General features: G+C 36.7%; 1 protein-coding gene across 16 annotated transcripts in view; it reads right to left on the bottom strand.

The window, feature by feature from the left end:
* Window positions 1-19,601, bottom strand: part of LOC103040097 (NACHT, LRR and PYD domains-containing protein 12-like) — a 128,832-nt gene that overhangs the window by 16,777 nt on the left and 92,454 nt on the right. For 6 of the 16 annotated variants that reach the window (XM_049477004.1, XM_049476997.1, XM_049477000.1 and 3 more), the window contains 9 exons: window positions 14,958-15,054; window positions 12,114-12,221; window positions 11,866-11,979; window positions 7,994-8,042; window positions 7,613-7,802; window positions 5,574-7,362; window positions 4,711-4,884; window positions 3,495-3,668; window positions 2,094-2,267 (listed from right to left, as the gene is read on the bottom strand). In XM_049477004.1, coding sequence (XP_049332961.1) covers window positions 2,094-2,267; window positions 3,495-3,668; window positions 4,711-4,884; window positions 5,574-7,362; window positions 7,613-7,802; window positions 7,994-8,042; window positions 11,866-11,979; window positions 12,114-12,221; window positions 14,958-15,007 — 2,822 coding nt within the window. In that variant the 5' untranslated portion in view covers window positions 15,008-15,054. Of the gene's footprint in view, window positions 1-2,093; window positions 2,268-3,494; window positions 3,669-4,710; window positions 4,885-5,573; window positions 7,363-7,612; window positions 7,803-7,993; window positions 8,043-11,865; window positions 11,980-12,113; window positions 12,222-14,957; window positions 15,055-15,402; window positions 15,472-17,694; window positions 17,879-19,601 lie in introns of those variants that run through there. The other 10 variants (XM_049476994.1, XM_049477007.1, XM_049477001.1 and 7 more) reach the window with 9 other exon arrangements.

Raw genomic sequence — 19,601 nt, 5'->3', positions numbered from 1 at the left:
TTTTTTTTGTTATCCTGTGTGTTATTATGTTAGGGATGGATAAATGGAAAAATATAGGAAGCCATACTATAATAATTTTTATTTATTTTATATATATTATAATAACTTTTTTTTCTTTTTTTTCAAGGGCACAACTTCTTCTTTTGTGTTTTTTTTCTCTCTCTCTTCTCTTCTCCTATGTATTGTTTTCTATTTGGTTTAATTTGTATATATACACATTGTTATGTCCTCCCTCTGCACAGTGACCTCAGTTATCAGAGGTTTGTATTAATACGAATAAAGTCTTAATGGTTCTCCGAAGAGTTGGGGTGGTGGTGGCGGGCAAAAAAAAAATGTTAGGAATCAAAATCAAAAATTGTATGTTACAAATTCAAAAGAGAAAAAATATATAGCAAATATATATGTTTAAATATACTTGGTTACTTTATTATCCTTTACGGTTATTTGAAAATTATTTCAGTTTGGATTTTGCCAGCCTTTGCTTTTATTTTTGTGTTTTTGTGAATTTTCTGTAGATTTTTGGGGATTTTTGGAAGACTTTTGCTTCTGGAATCTCTCCTTTGCTTTTGCTTTAGTTTTTTGCTTCTGAGTTTTGGCACACTTTTCACGGGTGGGCAGGGCTAAGAAGAAGGCGTTCCACTTGAATCTTCATTGGTCAGCTGGTTCTGAACTGATGGGTACCCTCGTCTGAGACTGACTACGCCCATCCCGCCAGTTTCAAGCGTCCTACCAGAGAGCGAACAGCTTTCAGTGCACAGCAGCAGCAGATACTTTAACAATTAAATTTCATACAAACGTTCTGTTCAATATTATATTATTCTCTGTTTCACTCCATTAAAAAGCTCACATTAGCGAGATGTGCTAAATATTCATGCACAAAGTATGATAGTTACCTAGTCAGTGAGCTAGTGAATTAGATAGTTACCTATCCAGTGAACTAGTGAGTTACCTAGCCAGTGAGATAGTGAGTTAGCTAATTACCTAATCAGTGAACTAGTGAGTTACCTAGCCAGTGAGCTAGTGAGTTACGTAGCCAGTGAGCTAGTGAGTAAGCCAGTTGCCTACTCAGTAAGCTAGTGAGTTAGCTAATTACCTAATCAGTGAACTAGTGAGTATCCTAGACAGTGAACTTTTGAGTTACCTACTCAGTGAGCTAGTGAGTTACCTAGTCATTGAGCTAGTCAGTTAGCTAGTTACCTACTTTGTGCATGAAAATTTAGCACGCTAATGTGAGCTTTTTAATGGAGTGAAACAGAGAATAATATAACATAATATAACATTAAACAGAACGTTTGTATGAAATTTAATTGTAAACACAATCCGCTGCTGCTGCTGTGCACTAGAAGCTTTTTGCTCTCCGTGTTTGGAAGGACGCTTGAAATTAGCGGGGTGGGCGTGGTCAGTCTCAGTGGTCAGTCCAGAACCAGCTGACCAATGGAGATTCAAGGGGAACGCCTTCTTCGAAGCCCCGCCCACCTGTGAAAAGTGTGCCAAAACTCAGCAGAAGCAAAGGAGAGATTCCAGAAGCAAAAGTCTTTAACAGAAAAATGCAAATAAATTCCACAAAAAAAATCACAAGAACACAAAAATAAAAGCAAAAACTGGCAAAATCCAAACTAAAATAAAGTAGCAAAGTATATTTAAAATATTTGCTATATATTGTTTCTCTTTTGAATTTGCAACATACAATTTTTGCTTTTGATTCTTAACATTTTGATTGTGGATTTTATTTTTTTGTGTAAAACTTTTGGCACAAACGGAGAGAGAGAGAGAAAGAGAGAAACAAATGAAGAGAGACAAAAACAAACAGAGAGATGGAGAGTGAGCAACAAAGCTCTCTATCCAGGTCTGAGCTGGAAGTCTGAACCGGATTGTTACAGCTGGACACCGCATTAAAGCGCTTCAGTCGTTTAACCAGAAAAGAAATCTGCATGTTGGGTGGAGGCGGGTCAGATTGGGTCAAACTTGGTGCCGAAATAAAACTTGGGTTAAAAAATAGTAACACGTTACTGATTCCAACTTAACAGCGTATGTTAATGATTTAATGCTGACAGCCCTGATAATTTTAAATGAAAAATCACAGAAACACTGACCTGAGAATCTGCAGTTTACATTGTGAACTCTTCAGTCCAGCAGAGAGCAGCGCCACTCCTGAATCCTGCAGGTCATTGTTACTGAGGTCCAGCTCTTTCAGGGAGGAGTTTTCCAGGTTTAAAACTGATTCCAGATTTTCACATGTCTTTACTCCAAGATTACATGAAGCTAGTCTAAAAAAAACGAATAAACAAATGATTTCAAAATAACCCAAAGAAGAATATTTGAATGGATTGACAAAGAATAGAAAACAGAATTAAACTGTGATATGTATTGTCTATCTTAAGAGCTGGTGTTTCTTTATACTGAGATAGTTAACATGCAGAAATCTCCACTTTATTTGTGATCAGCATGGGCATACAGTTCACCAAAAGCTCTGGGACAGATTATAATGAGTTAAAATAGAAAATAAAATGTTTAACAAAACAGAAAAACAAGCAAGGCTTTTTGGAATATGTGAATTTATTCTATTTTCCAAGTTGAACTCTGGAAAAACGTTACACCTTCTCCCACATATATCAGTGAGCTAGTGAGTTAGCTACTTATCTACTCAGTGAGCTAGTGAATTAGATTGTTACCTAATCAGTGAACTAGTGAGTTACCTACTCAGTGTGCTAGTGAGTTACCTAGTCATTGAGCTAGTGAGTTAGCTAGTTACCTACTTTGTGCATGACAATTTAGCATGCTAATATGAGCTTTTTAATGGAGTGAAACAGAGAATAATATAACATAATATAACATTAAACAGAACGTTTGTATGAAATTTAATTGTAAAAGTATCTGCTGCTGCTGCTGTGCACTGGAAGCTGTCCGCAAAAAAACTAAAGCAGAAGCAAAGGAGGGATTCCTCAAGCAAAATTCTTTAACAGAAAAATGCAAAAAAATCCACAAAAAAATCACAAAAACACAAAAATAAAAGCAAAGACTGGCAAAATCCAAACTAAGATAAAGTAACTAAGTATATTTAAAATATTTGCTATATATTGTTTCTCTTTTGAATTTGCAACATACAATTTTTGCTTTTGATTCTTAACATTTTGTTTGTGGATTTTATTTTTTGTGTAAAATTTTTGGCACAAACGGAGAGAGAGAGAGAAAGAGAGAAACAAATGGAGAGAGACAAAACAAACAGAGAGATGGAGGAGAGAGAATCAAAGCTCTCTATCCAGGTCTGAGCTGGAAGTCTAAACCGGATTGTTACAGCTGGACACCGCATTAAAGCGTTTAACCAGAAAAGAAATCTGCATGTTGGGTGGAGGCGGGGCAGATTACGGCAGAAGTTAAACAAACTTGGGTTAAAAAATAGTAACGAGTTACTGATTCCAACTTAACACCGTATGTTAATGTTTAAATGCTGATAGCCCAAATAATTTTAAATGAAAAATCACAGAAACACTGACCTGAGAATCTGCAGTTTACATTGTGAATTCTTCAGTCCAGCAGAGAGCAGCTCCACTCCTGAATCCTGCAGGTCGTTTTTACTGAGGTCCAGCTCTTTCAGGGAGGAGTTTTCCAGGTTTAAAACTGATTCCAGATTTTCACACGTCTTTCTTCCTATATTACACAAAGCTAATCTGAAATTGTGGGAATAAACGCAAGCACAAATGATTTTACAATGTCTTCAATGTTTAAATAACACATTTTAGTGATTTCCTAAATGTAACATGTATTATGCTGTTACTTTTGTACACATTTTGCCACATTTAATATTTTTTTTCTAGTGGTGTCAATTGTTTAAGAAATATTATCAGATTAATCATGACAAAATTTGTGATTAACTGCAATTACATTTGTTCTTCTTAAGACAAGTTTTTATAGTGGATATTTAAATGTAAATAAAAGAATGAATGTAAGAAATGTAAAATGCAATTATTAATGGTGTCATTTAAAATACTATTATATACTTGTATTTTTAAAGGGGAGATAAGGCTAACGTGGGGCGCTGGAATAAAGAATGCATGGTGAATAGGATTGGACTGTTTGTTATTGCACACATACAATGGGGAAAAGACCTTATTACGATTTAAATGGCCTGGTGGAAATATGTAACCGCCAGTATTCAGTAATATGTACACTGTCCCTTTAAGAGCACTGCCCTTTTACGTGTATAGCTATGTTGAGAGTGTAGTAAACCTGAGTGTGTGCTGTGCTTTACCACAGAGAATGCTGGACCTAGCTTCTTTCTTTTATTCATTTTTTTCTGCAAGTAGCAACATATATGTGGTGCTTTTAGCTCATGTATGAACTATGTTGTATGTCTTTTTTGATGCGGACATTTTACAGTTCCTTTCATACATGCATACATACGTTCAAACATATATACATACATACACACATACATAAAAGTTAAAAGAAAAAAAGGAAATGAGCATAAAAGAGTACAATTACTCTTTTTGTATTTAGTCTGTAGATGCAGTATTATGACAAATTAAAGGGCATGGAAAAGTCTGAGCAGGGAGAGATGTTTAGGGCTCCTCCCCTTTGCCAAACTGGAAAGAACATTCTGTTCAGACTAACCTTGCACATCCTTCTGTGTAATTTAGTTTATTTAATTAATTGTGGTTTTATTTGTTGTCTTGTTTGTTATTTTGGTCTGTGATAACCTGAAACACTGACCTGAGAATCTGTAATTTACAGTGTGAACTCTTCAGTCCAGCAGAGAGCAGCTCCACTCCTGAATCCTGCAGGTTGTTGTTACTGAGGTCCAGCTCTTTCAGGGAGGAGTTTTCCAGGTTTAAAACTGATTCCAGATTTTCACATGTCTTTACTCCAAGATCACATGAAGCTAGTCTAAAAAACAAGAATAAACAACTGAGTTTACAATAAGCCCAAAGAAGAATATTTGAATGGATTGACAAAGAATAGAAAACAGAATTAAACTGTGAAATGTATTGTCTATCTAAAGAGCTGGTGATCAGCATGGGCATACAGTTCACCTGGGACAGATTATAATGAGTTAAAATAGCAAAGAAAATGTTTAACAAAACAGAGAACGAGCAAGGCTTTTTGGAGTATGTGAATTTATTCTATTTTCCAAGTTGAACTTGAAAGAAAAACATTACACCTTCTCCCACATATATATATTAGAAATAAATACAGATACTTAAAATGTATGTTCTATATGAAATTGTTATGTTGTATTGCTAATCATCATTTCTCCAAAGCATATTGAGATATGATTTTTTTTGTCAAATCACCCAGTGCTACTTTAGAGTGGATCTGCAAGAGGTGTGCATTTATTTAAACAAAAACTTGCCCAAAACCTTTTTTTAAAGATTGTATTTAATCAGTCTAAGACAGAAACCTCATGTACTGTTTAGATTAAAATGATGGTTAAACTATTATTACACACAAAGGATAATGCACGCTTATATGTGACAATGTGAATAATGTGAATCCACCAGTGATTGAATGGAAACTGATTCTACACATCAGCAGTTGATTAAAAACTGTGTGAAGGCCTAAATAAAAATACTCACACAGCTCTTCTGGATATTTTAACTACTGGCAGCAGCCTTAGAAGACACTCCTCTGATGGATCATATTTACTGAGGTTAAACTCCTCCAGCTCTTCTTCTGAGTTCACCAACACAAACGCCAGAGCTGACCACTGAGCAGGAGAGAGGCTGGCCTGTTGAAGACGACGCTCACCACCTCTCCTCAGGTATTTCTGCACTTCCTGCACCAGAGAATGATCATTCAGTTCATTCAGACAGTGGAACAGATTGATGGATTTCTCTGGAGATGAGTTCTCCTCAATCCTCTCCTTGATGTATTGGACTGTTTTATTGCTGTGAGAGATACTCTCTGTTGGGGTCAGCAACACTCCTAATACAGTCTGATTAGACTCCAGTGAGAGACCCAGGAGGAAACGAAGGAACAGGTCCAGGTGTCCACTTTCGCTCTGTAAGGCTCTGTCTATGGCACTGCTGAGGAAGTCAGTCATTGTTGACTTGCTGAAAAACTTGAAGAGTTTACTGGTTTGTTGTTCAGTGGATTGTTCTTTTGGAATTTTTCTGTTGAGAAATGCATATAAAGCAGCAAGAAACTCCTGAACGCTCAGATGAACAAAGCTAAAGACCTTCCCCAGGTGCAGCTCATGTTCCTCCCTGAAGATCTGGGTACACACTCCTGAGTACACAGACACTTCTCTAAAATCAATGCCACTCTCTCTTAGATCTTCCTCATAGAAGATCAGGTTTCCTTTCTCCAGCTGCTGGAACGCCAGTTTCCCCAGAGCCAGGATACTTGTTCTAGTCTGCTGAGGATCAGTTTCACTTTTCCCACTGTACTTCTGGTCCTTGTGTTTGATCTGAAAGATCAGGAAGTGTGTGAACATCTGCGTCAGGGTTTTGGGAATTTCTCCACTCTCAGCTTCACTCAGCATTCTCTCTAGAACAGTGGCTGTAATCCAGCAGAAGACCGGTATGTGGCACATGATGCAGAGGCTTCTTGAAGACCTGATGTGTGTGAAGACTTTGTTGGCCAGGTCCTTATCTCTGATCCTCTTACTGAAGTACTCCTGTTTCTGAGGGTCACTGAAACCCCGCACTTCTGTTACCTGGTCAAAACACTCCGGAGGGATCTGACTGACCGCTGCTGGTCGAGAGGTGATCCAGAGGAGAGCAGAGGGAAGTAGATTCCCCTTGATGAGGTTTGTCAGCAGGACATCCACTGAGGTTTGCTCTTCTATATTCACCAAGTTCTCATTGTTCTGGAAATCTAGAGGCAGTCGACACTCATCCAGACCATCAAAAATGAACATGACCTTGTAGCCCTTATAATGTCTTGGTTTTAAATCTTGTGTTTCTGGGAAAAAGCTCTGAAGAAGATTTACCAGACTGAGCTTATTCTCCTTCATCAGATTCAGCTCTCTAAACGGAAGTGGAAATATGAAGAGAATGTCCTGATTTACTTTTCCTTCAGCCCAGTCCAGAATGAACTTCTGCACAGAGACTGTTTTTCCAATTCCAGCAACTCCTTTAGTCAGTACAGTTCTGATGGGTTGTTTCTGTTCTGGTAATGGTTTAAAGATGTCGTTGCATTTGATTGGTTTTTCCTGTGTTGTTTTTTTCCTGGATGCAGCTTCAATCTGTTTCACCTCATGTTCCTGATTGACATCTCCTCCATCTCCCTCTGTGATGTAGAGCTCTGTGTAGATCTCATTCAGAAGTGCTGACTTTACATGGCCTGAGATTCCTTCATTAAGTATCTGATATTTATCTCTCAGCTTGGATTTGAGCTTTCGTTGACATGCTGGGGCCAATTCTAATAACAGAGGAAGAGAATAAGGAAAATGTAATTAGCTGTGATCTTCATGAAAGACCCCTGTGTAGAACAACTTTGATACAGTAGATAATTGTTAGGTTTAAGGATACATTTGATGCTGTGACACAATATCTTATAATTACAAAATCCAGTTAACTACTGCTTATTATTCTAATTTGAAAAGCAGAACTCCTCTGAGGAAATAAATTAGCACTAGTTGGTCCCCATTCTCATGACCCAGAACTCTTACTGCTCTCTAGTGTGTTGGCGAGGTTTGTCTGATTCATGTTCCTCAGGATGTGCAGTGTGACCTTCAGCACCCCCTCCTTCTTATCATCATCCACCTCTCCCTCAGAGCATGCTGGGTAATCTGGACTCAGGAGCTTCTTAAACGTGTTTAGCTCGTTCTTCACTAGAGAGATAAACTTCTCCTGCAGCTTCTGATTAAGAACAAACATCAGAGAATCAGTAAAGCTGTTACAGTACAGAGAGAGAGATGATGACACTGATCTGAGGACAAAAGGAGTTATGGATGCTCTGATCTGTAAAAGGTATTATCAAAACTTTAAAGTAAAGTTAAATTTATATGTAAAATAAATCATTTCCATCATATATATGGTTCAGTACTAACCTTGAATACGCGGTCCAGTTCTTTTCTGGAAAAGTTTTTTTTCTTCTCACTGTGGATGAATAGAAAAGCTGTAATCCACATTATTAAATCAGCTGATCTAAAAAACGTGTTTCAATAAAATATGGTGAGATTATTAATAAAATAAAGAATGGCAGCAAATAACAGATACAAAGAAAAGATTAATCTGTAACTAAAATAAAATGTAAATAAATGTATCAGGAATACCAGAACCAGGAGAGACACACGCTGATATGAGTCAAACAGTTTAAACAGTTTTTTAACAAAAGGGACAAGCAGATAAGGATAGTCTAAAGCAGGCAGGGTCAGTAACATAAAGCCAGCATAAACAAACAACATACCAGTAGAGAGGAGAAAGCAGGGTCAGTACACAGAGAAATAGACAGAAGTGGAATAAGCAGAAGGGTGGTCTAATAACAAGCAACAGAAAGCAACAAACAATAAACGGAGCAAGGCAATAAGGGTAAAGAGTAAAACGGAAACGGGTCAATAAACGATAAGGCACAATAACAAAGAGATATGTGTTGTAGGAGAGCTAGGGAACCTAGATTCAATACTCAGCATCTAATAGCTGAAACTGAGGAGTATTTATACTCAAACGTTCAGGTGAGCAATCAGTAGCTGTAGCTCAGTAGCTCAGCAGCAATGTAAATGTAATTAGAAAGAAAACAGCTAAAAGGTTTTCCAGAATTTCAATTAACATAGTATGTTTTAAAGTGTATTATAATTAATTCTGAATACATTACTGGTCTATGTATTGTACTAAAACACATTCTCCCATTACTGGATGTACTCACCCCAGCAACTGAGATGATAAATACATGCACGACAGACTATGAAGTTTTATTCAATGCTATTAAAGAAAAAATAAATGTCCTGTTTTCAATACACTGGAAAAATAGTTTTAGAAGCAATAATCCTAGCAAAAAAAAAATTTCCACCAGACACATAAAGCACTTTGTGGTTTTGGCCACCAGATGGCGCTAATGTGCTCTGCGTCATAAAGCTTTGAGTGGAGAATATTTTTGTACAGTTAGGAGAAACGATTCAGTGCTTATATGAGCTTTAGTTTAACATCAATAATATTTTAGATATGTTAACAGAGCAACTTCAGCTGAAGTAGCATTTATTGGGTTTAATTTAGCATAAAAAAGGACAGAACAGAGCACACGTACACATGGACAAAATAGTTGGTACCCTGCAGTTAATGAAAGAAAAACCCACAATGATCACAGAAATAACTTGAATCTGACAAAACTAATAATAAATAAAAATGCTATGAAAATGAACATATGAAAGTCAGATATTGCTTTTAAGCCATGCTTCAACAAAAGTATTTAATATATATATTACAATCTCAGGAAACAGGCCTGGGCAGAAATGATGGTACCCTTAACTTAATATTTAGTTGCACAACCTTTTAAGGTAATCACTGCAATTAAACGATTCCTGCAGCTCTCAGCAGGTATTTTGGTCCACTCCTCATGAGTTAACTGCTCCTGCTGTCTCAGGTTTGAAAGAGCTTTTCCAGACGGCTCCATGTTTCAGCTCCTTCCAAAGATGCTCAATAGGATTTAGGTCAGGACTCATAGAAGCACTTCAGAATAGTCTAATGTTTTGATCTTAGCTATTCTTGGGTGTTTTTAGCTGTGTGTTTTGGGTCATTATCCTGTTGCAAGACCCATGACCTGCGACTGAGACCAAGCTTTCTGACACTGAGCAGCACGTTTCTCTCTAGAATCTCTTGATAGTCTTGATATTTTATTGTACCCTGAACAGATTCAAGAACCCCTGTACCAGATGCAGCAAAGCAGCTCCAGAACATAACAGAGCAGCCTCCACCATGTTTCATAGTAGGGAAAGTGTTCTTTTCTTCATATGCTTCATTTTTCTGTCTGTAAACATAGAGCTGATGTGTCTTGACAAAAAGTTCCAGAAGCTTTGTGGTTTCTCAACATGTAGTTTAGCAATTTCCAGTCTGGCTTTTTAATGTTTTGTTTTTAACAATGGTGTCCTCCTTGGTCGTCTCCCATTAAGTTCACTTTGGCCCAAACAGTGATGGTGTGATCTGACACTGATGCTCCTCGAGCTTAAAGTTCACCTTTAATCTCTTTAGACGTTTTTCTGGGCTCTTTTGTTTTAATGGGGATTGTTAATCTTTTTGTAGATTTGTGCATGAAACGAGCCTATTACTTCAGATACTGAAAGCAGGGTGACCTAAAGCAAGTATTTATATTGATTCCAGCTTAAAGGTGGGTTTGCTTAGTTGTGGGGTTAAGGGCTCCTTTATTTAAAATAATTTTTCTTATTTGTATAAATTGTTTTGTTTTAGGTGTCCCATTGAAGTGCCCCATTGACCGTGTCGAGGTGGCATTAAGCACACTCTCTTCCCTAGTGTCTGCTGCTGTTTTGCCTAGGCTGGTGTTTGGCCTGGGCTGTTTTGCCTATATTGTATTTAATCCGATTTGATATTTTATAATTGACTGCTCTAATTCGGCATCTAGTCCATGAGGTTGAATTATTAATTTTGTTTCTCTTGGATTTTATTTATTTTTGATCCTAATATTTTTTTGGTTATTATTTTGTTTAATATTGTGTTATTGGGTCAACCCTGTTTGTACCCTGGGTTTTGGTGTTGAATTATGTGTTTCATTATTGATAGTGGCTTGGGTCAACTGGTATAACCTGTGATATAAATTATTAACCATCTGTCTATTTTTACTCTGTTCATAGAACTAGCACAAGTTCTCCTTTGGGCTGACTGGTTATCCTCTTGGGAGTTTCCTTTTTCCTCTTCACTTCTCTTACTCTGGGGTTGCTGTGATGGAGTCACCTTTATTTGAGGTTTTGTAGTGTGTGTGTGATTTGTGTATTCTCAACTGTGAACCTAGCCTAAATAGCCCAAGTGTGCATAATTTAAATTGACATCTGATGGTAACATTTAAAAAGAATTTGCCAGCCAGTAAATTTTATTTCCTCTCAAATGAACCTGTGTGCTATAAAGGTGTTTTCAAAGGTGTATTTGAACCATATTTCCTGAGGTGAAATTCCCCAGGTGGCGTAGTCGAGCAATTATTTATTTAAGTGTTTTTATATGGATAAATATAATCATCTGAATGTTATATTTATTTAGTATTACTTTTGTCACATTCAAGTTATTTCTGTGACCATTGTGGGGTTTTCATTCACGCTTCATTTTCCTCCAAATCTCTCTCTCTCTCTTTCCCCCATGCTCTCTCTCTCACACACACACACACACACACACACACACAGCTGAAGGCATGTTTTCTCTTTCTATTCTGTTAAAGGTGGAATATGGAGCTACTCTAGAGTTTATTTCCTCCATTAAAGCTCTCAGTTAAAATCAGTTACTCACATTAAAATATTCTCATTTATACTGACATTAGCAATAAAACAAAAAATAATCTAGTCTGCCAAACACAACACACTGCACAATGATTGTTGTCCCTTCACAGAATATTGTTGTGATTAATACAAATAATGTTTTAATTTGATTGATATATATCTTGTATAAATATAATTTAGTTTTGCCAATCTAACACTGATGCATTTATTCAAGGATATCTGGTAGGTCACATGGTGCACTGTTCAATATTTTATTATGTTTTTTATATGACAAAATAAAAAAATATTTTGATAGTTTTTATCAGTATCACACACCCCTTATATAGATATGTGTAATTCTCCAACCTGTAGCTGATATTGTAATTTACTCTCATTGTTGACGTCAGTCAGTCTAATCTAAACTGACCTCCTGTGTGTGTGTGTGTTATGGTTTAAAAAGGTAAATTATAGTAAAAATCAGTAAATGATGTAAGTGATGTTTCACTCACTGTGGGTCAGAGGTCATATCTTCACTGCTGAAATCAGGACGTTTCCCGATGGATGCGTCACTCTTCATAAAAACACAGCTGGGTTCTGGAGAAGCTCCTCTCTGGGTTTCAGTTCTGTTAACATTAAACACAGTGAAACTCCAGCATTTACACAGTGAAACTCCAACACACAGCACATCTTTAATAAAGATCAGGAACTGAAGAGCTTCACTCTCAGAACAGAACAGTAGTTTAGTGCAGTGATGTACCGAGACCCAGAGCTTCCTCCTCCACTGCTGAAGTTTAGAGGATGACCCATGGACCCGTCACTCTTCATAGACACTCCACTGGGGGCTGGAGATGCTGCTCTCTTCTCCCTGTAAACAGATCTTCATGATGATCCATGATGAGAGTAAAGTGTGGAGTAATGTGTTCCTTTACTAAAACTTATTCACAGGTTCCAGACTAACTTCTTCATAACCGTCCCAGAAGCGTCCCCAAGCTTTCTGTCAGCTGCCCCAAACTGAAAAACGCTCGTCTAATAAATATACATATTTTAATTTCTTTAACAATACTGTTGAATATATTTGTGTTTGTTATGATGTCACAATGTCATCACCTGATTACATCATATTTACTATATGTATTTTATAGATCTGTGTCTAGTTATTAACATGTATTGGTAAGAGCTACACAATTACACAATTATACTGTATAATAAATTAAAAGGTATATTTTATACTGAACTCTAACAGAGATACAGATCAGGGGTACGTTTCCCAAAAGCGTAGTTGGAACTATGGAGGTAACCACGTTAGTAACTTACATAGTGCAGCACTTAGTTAAGCTACTCAGTTGTTTCCAGCGAATGTTCGCAACTACCGTGGTTCAGCTGCGTCTATCCAACTACAGCTCTAGACCTGCCGTTAGGAGTTCCTGGAGATTAGTGCAGACGATGGACGGTAGGATTCAGAAAGCTAATAAATCACATTAATATTGCTGCACGAGGATTTAAGATGTCAAGTGTACCTAATTATTTTTTAATGTTTGTCTTTATTACATTTATTGAGCCATTTCACTTTTACCCATGTGCGCCAATCGAAAATAATTAAATTGAGTACTCAAATGTATTTTGAAAATGTAAGTTAACTGCCCATTTTTAATGTATGTCTTTAACATTTAGCTTTATTTGGCCAACATGAATTAAGTGCTCTTTAGCTCAAATGTATTTTACAGTCTTGGAAAGATGTATGTCAATTATTCAAGCAGGCATCTCTTGAGTAAAGCTAACTTGTGCTGTGAACATTTATGAATTAGTTAATAATTATTTTTTTAAACCCACTGTGCTATATGCACTCTCTGAATAAGGGTACCAAACTGTCACTGGGGTGAAACTCTAAAATGGCTTTAACGTAAACACCTGTACCCAAAAGAACCTTTGAGGGTATATTTGCATTGTTTGTACCCAGTGAATGTATCCATACAGTAGGCAAGAAGGTGTTTTAATAATATATTCATAACAAAAAAAAAAAAGTAAAAATGTCTTAAAATAAAAATTAAAATTATAGAGACATGTAATGAGCAGATGTTTTGAATCACCTAATTAATCCTCTGGAGGTAACAGGGACAGACAGAGTGTAAATAAAGAAAGCCCCATATTTAAACATGCTTTCGGTAGGATATTCGGAAAGCCTGAATCAAAATATCAGGAGTCAGTTTAGAGTTATTAGGGGTGATTATAAACCTTATTTTTTTCATTGCTCATTTATTATTACTTTCATTATTATCAGCTGTCATTTACGCATTTGTAATACTCAGAAATAATGGCAAGGGGTTTCTGGTTGTTCAATGCACCCAAGAAGAACAGAATTACCATAAAAAATAATAAATAAATAAAAAATGTTTCACTGCATTGCACCAATGCATTGGCACTGGTGTTAAGAAGCACATCTCGATGGGAAGCACACTGCCCGCTGCACCGTTGTATGCATAGTAACACAAATATCGCAGGTTTTATATTAATAAGACTCATTCAAAATGGTGATGTATTATTATTTTGTTTTTAAAATATTGCAATAGCAAATATGTGCATTTTTTAAAGGAACACTGTCTGTTAAAATGAATCATTTATGTATAGCAATTATTGTGTGGATTTTACTTGCAGTTCATTGTTATTTTATTAATAGTATTGTTGTCCGATATGTTCTGGTGATAATTACAATATAAATAGCCTAAATAATAAATCTGTAACAATTTTTTGGCATAATATTTTAAAGATTGTGAGTTTTGCATGATTCCTGCTGGGAAAGTCTGGCCGAACACATCTGAAAACACCTTAGTTAAGACCACGGTGGTTCAAACCAACATAGTTTAGACTTCTGTGGTTCCAACAAAGTACGATGGTTTCGGGAAACGGTCGTACTTCAGATGTTAGTTAGTTTAACGATGCATCGTACCACGTTAGTTCAATGCTAGGCTCCGTCGTTGTACCGGAAACGCACCCCAGAACAGAATAGAACAAGTCTTTCTGTGAGAAGCTTCATTCCACAGCTTTAATAACAAACCCAATCACTTCCATCTGATCTATATAAATGCAGCACATCAGGATTTCCTCATTTCTAATGTTAATGTAAACCCAGACAGCGTGTGGTAAAATCCGAGACGGATCCTCACAATGGATCTGGTTCAGAGTTCACTTTAACTACAGACTAATCCGATCCAGATTTTGAGCAAATCGTCACATTTATGTTAAAATATATGGACCATATTTTTTTACACAAATATGCAACCACCCCATACCATAGCAACCACCTAGCAACAGCATAATATCACTACAGCAACCACCTAATACTGTTTCTGTGGTTTGTTTATCGTTTCTGTGTTTAAATACAGATTAGAAACACATTCTACTATAAGAATAACTGGCTGGTTTGTTTAAGTGTTTCTCTGTGTTTAAATACAGCACAGGGTTCTGACTCTGGTCCAGGAGATCTGGTCTGGTTCTCAATATTTTATAACTGTAAAATATGCAGATCACAGCTCCAGGATTAGAGCTGAAACCATTACAATACAAAACTACTTTACATATTAAACCCATCACTTAATTTACTCACTTTAGGACAGGAGGTCCTCCTCCACTGCTGGAGTTCTGAAGATCCATCATTTACTCTTCTTCATTCACACACAGCTGAACACTGCCGACACCGACCCCTGAGAACAGATCAGCCGTTACAATAAAACCTTTATTCTTACAATAATGACATTATCATCAGAACTGCATTAAACAAAACCTGATAAACTAACAAAACTAAACAAACAGAGAACGATACATAACAGTGTGATTTACCCTCATTACACATTATTCTACTGATTACAGAAACATTTACTGTTATTATAATGATTATAATTTAATTATTATTAGTAATATTACTGCAGTACACAACATTATAAACATACACACTGTTCTATTATTATTAATAATATTATTATTATGTTACTGAATCAGAATAGAGAGATTATTTAAGTATAATATAAAACAGCAGGATTAAAAACACTAACACTCCACGTGATCTTGAGCTCCGTTGCTCCCCCTGCTGGTTGAACAGCGCTACTGCATGTAAACACGCCTTTATAGCAGCTCCGGTTTTTTTATCTCCCCAACAGATCAAAGCCCACATTAAGCAGTAATGCGCTTTAAACAGCATAAACTACACTGTGATCAATAAATATCAATCTATATCTGCGCATTTCTCTTCAGTTTACAGCATTATTGATCTGTTACAGTTGATTGTTCTCCAGCCGGTCTGATCTAGACCAGGTCCAGGTCTGATCCAGGCCCGGTTCAGATCTCCATGCTGATCCTGGTTCTTCCAGTGGAATCGGACACTGAGCTGAGCTTTAAAGCCAGAAGGACACTGTGCGATTTTTTTAATCGGATGCGTTCTGGAGAGCTCACACTGCACGTTTGAATCGTTTGTCGTGTATGAACAACGCCTGCGATTCATCTGCCCACACTGTACGGTCCGACTGACCTGCTGCGACGGGGGAGCTTACACTGCACGTCTAAACGCAGCCCGTAGGCGGAGCTTTCTTTGTGTACAAACTCTCGCTTCAACACATGTCGCCTTGCAAAAGAAAGCGCTTCTTTGCTTATTTGTGCCCTGTTGTGCGCTGAAAGTCCACGGAAGAGACGTACATGGACTCGCAGGTGGCTGAGGCGACGTGGACTCTACGTGGTCCGTTTTACAGAAGGAGAGCGCATAGAAAAATGACTGCGCGTCAGGCTGCGAAAGAAACACCAGCAGCTTAAATAAAATAAAATGATTTTATTTTTTATTCTGTTTATTGTTTATGTAAAAACAATGTATTGTTTATGTTTATGTTTTGCAACACTGAATATTAAACAAGCAATCGATTATTCACACTGGATAGGGACCCTCATTTACAGTGCCGCTGAGCATTAACAGTTTAAAAGGGATTAAAAATATATATAAAAAATAGAAATTAAAAACTGACATTTATTATAGACGAATAAAATATATACGTAAAAAAGGAAAAATAGGACCTTTTAAAAAGATCATAAAAATTGACATAAAAGGTAAAAAAATTATATCTTATGAAGATATATATTTAATGATTAATAAAAGAAGAAAAAAAATTAAAATGAATAAATATAAAATATAAACTCAGGCTTTCTGCAGAATATTCAAAGTTTCAGTTAGTTTCAGTTTCAAATCATGAAAACAGCTCACCAAAACCTCAAACTATTCTTTATATTTGACAATATTTACTTACAGGTCCTTTGCTTGTACTTACAGGCCCTTACTTATTTTTATTCAACTGAACTGAGTTTTATATTATCTGTAGCCTCGCACTGAATTCAGCTCCGCGCTGCAAAAGAGAGCGAGAGAAAGGCGCAGCGCATTTTGTCCGATTTATCTTTATTAATTATCAGTAAATTTATTAGCGTTAGTAAGTTTAATAGCATTAATTTTACACTTCTCCGACCTTATTTATTAAAACGTTTATTTTAGAAGACAGAGGTTATTCTGCGCGCAATGCCGCGCGCAATGCCACGCGCTGCGCTAAGCTGGCTTTGCGTGGCTAATATTCTGGAGCACTGGACGAGATTTTAATTAATAAATTAATATATTTATAATTGTAATAAATTTGCACTGGCGAAAAGAAACGAATTATAAAATATAGCTTTATATTTCTATGCATGTTTTAAGTTTTATATAATTGACGGGCTGCACCAGACGCTGACAATGTGCTTTATTTTTCAGATATAATAGCAAAGTGAAATAAAATAAGTTTATGTTTGTCGAAGTTATGTTCTCTTTTAATTTTTCTTTTCAAAAACTCCAGCTATTGACTGAGAATAAGCATCTGTTGAAATTTTTAAACAGCAGAATGCCTGTGTCTGCTATATTAAGCTATAAGTCTGTGTACCAAACATAAATATAAATCCTTATAACTGACAGAAATAAATATGACTAATAATAATTTATAGTTACTGTGCATATTTTTGGGAAAACAAGTCGTGACGTTAAGAAATCGGCCCGCAAAACAGCTCACACTGTGAGACAAGCGACCAAAATTTCTGGCATGTCAGAAATCCCTGGTCGCGTCCGACTGCCCATTCGCAGCTTGTATGGGCAATTAATTGGACATCGCTTCCCCTCTCACACTGCACGACAAACGACGCACGATCAAGCTAAAATTCAGCCCGATCATGAAATTCAGTCGCATCCGACCAGATCGGGCTTAAAATCGGGCTAAAATCGCACAGTGTCCGCCTGGCTTAAGCTACACGGTTCTGTTCTACATTCTCTTCAGTTCTGAACATACCGAGTGAATCCGGATTTCTGTCCTCTTCTAATGGCGGAGTCCCGACTTACTTTCACTCTGTCCTTCACCTGAGTCTCACCTGTCTCTCTCTAAGGTCCGCCTCCTAACTCTCACAGCGAATAGGCGCTGGGTGGGCGGAGCTATTGTTCGTTTTTGGCTACTGTCAGCCAATCATATCACAGGGCTGAATGGAATGTTTTAATACTCTGTCTGAAGTTTCTCCCACACAGCTGTAAAACCCCCCAGTTTTCAGACCGGTGTTCTGCCGAGTTCTGCTACCCGTCCAAAAGTGCTCCTCCCCGCACTGCGCATGCTCTGACCCTCATTTTATAACGTTTTCATGAGTTTTTCATGATGATTGTGTTTTCCATGACTGCATTACACAGCCTGAGCTCACTGTCATTATTTATTTAAGGATTACATAAAAGTATATTTCAATTAAACAAATGATAAAAATAATTTAAAAACAAACTATATAACCTCTTTTATCTTAACTTCACACCAATACAGTGATTTAGGCTATTCAGTTATCCTACCTACACTCCAGCCAGGAGAATGTTCTAATATGGTTCGTTTTATATTATTATCTTTAAATATACACTAAGGACAGGGGCGTAGGAGCGGGTTTCATATTGGGGGACACACATCTGTTAATATGAATAATAGCCCACCCTAAAGTGACAACAATAGCCCACCCTAAGAGAACAACATTTGTGGAATTACTTTTAATCAGAAATGAACCATCTGGTTCTGTACTCCTGTTTATTATTTGTTACATCCAAGTAAATATCATTTTACAACCTAAACATGTTACTCCGCATTACATTTACTGTTGCTGAAAAAAAAAACATGCATGCAATTTCTGAATTATATACATATATGAAAAAAAACATTTGAGTTATCACCTAATGTTTAAAATAATATAACAGATGTGATTATTATTATTATTATTATTATTTTATTTTATTATTTTTTTTTGTGACTAAAAGTACTTCTTATGATGGCAGTCTTTTACGTAAAAGAATGTAACCTGATTTTTGACAGAAGTTAATAAGTTAATATAAAACCCTCCTAGTTTGTTAGTATCATAAGCTTTTACTAAAGGACCAGATATATTCTATCAGCAAATCTAAGGGGCTAAGGGATTTTAACAGGTAAACTCAAGAAATGATTGTTTATTAGCTGATCAACTGGATCTGGTGAAAAACACACAATTTTAACCAGCTATCAGAAACAATCTCATCACAGTTTACATGGTTAGCTCTGTTACCTTTCAGTTAGAAAAATCGCCGTATATGCAGACGTTTTAAAATCCGCTCACTGCACCCCGCTGCTAAATTTAAAAAAAATCCTCCACAGAGAGGGGGTTGGGGCTTCTCCACTAGCTGATTGGCTGTTTCTCCTGAGAGGTGGGGATTTCTCCCTGAACTGGCTCCATGATTGGCGCTAAGAGATTTCCCATTTACACACAGTGCTTAATGAAGCTGGCCCCTCATATCATTAGAAATGAAATAAAAATATTTTGTTGGTTAGTGCTACGTTTGTGCTGGTTTGTGCAGCAAAAAATAACGTTTGTGCTTTTATCATTATTGAAATATTAAACATTTAATTTTCTTACCTGTTATGTAAATTGCACCAAAGTGGTCTCATTGGTTAGTGATACGTTTGTGCTGGTTTGTGCAGCAAAAATTAGTGTTTGTGCTGTTTTTGTTATTGAGTTATTAGATAAAAAAATATTTAATGGGTGGCATTACCCAGCCTCCCAATAAAGCCCAAACCACACCAAAGTGGTCTCGTTCAGCAGTGCTGTAAAAATAAATGTTTCAGGTATTTTGGTTATTCTGCTACAGGGAAAACAATATTTATTTACAGACAACATCACCCAGCCCCCCTCATTCATCAGTGTT

The sequence above is a fragment of the Astyanax mexicanus genome, chromosome 4, assembly GCF_023375975.1.
Source record: "Astyanax mexicanus isolate ESR-SI-001 chromosome 4, AstMex3_surface, whole genome shotgun sequence".
In the NCBI taxonomy this organism is placed as follows: Eukaryota; Metazoa; Chordata; class Actinopteri; order Characiformes; family Acestrorhamphidae; genus Astyanax; species Astyanax mexicanus.
The sequence above is the reverse complement of the archived record's forward strand: the minus strand, read 5'-3'. Positions and strand labels throughout refer to the sequence as shown.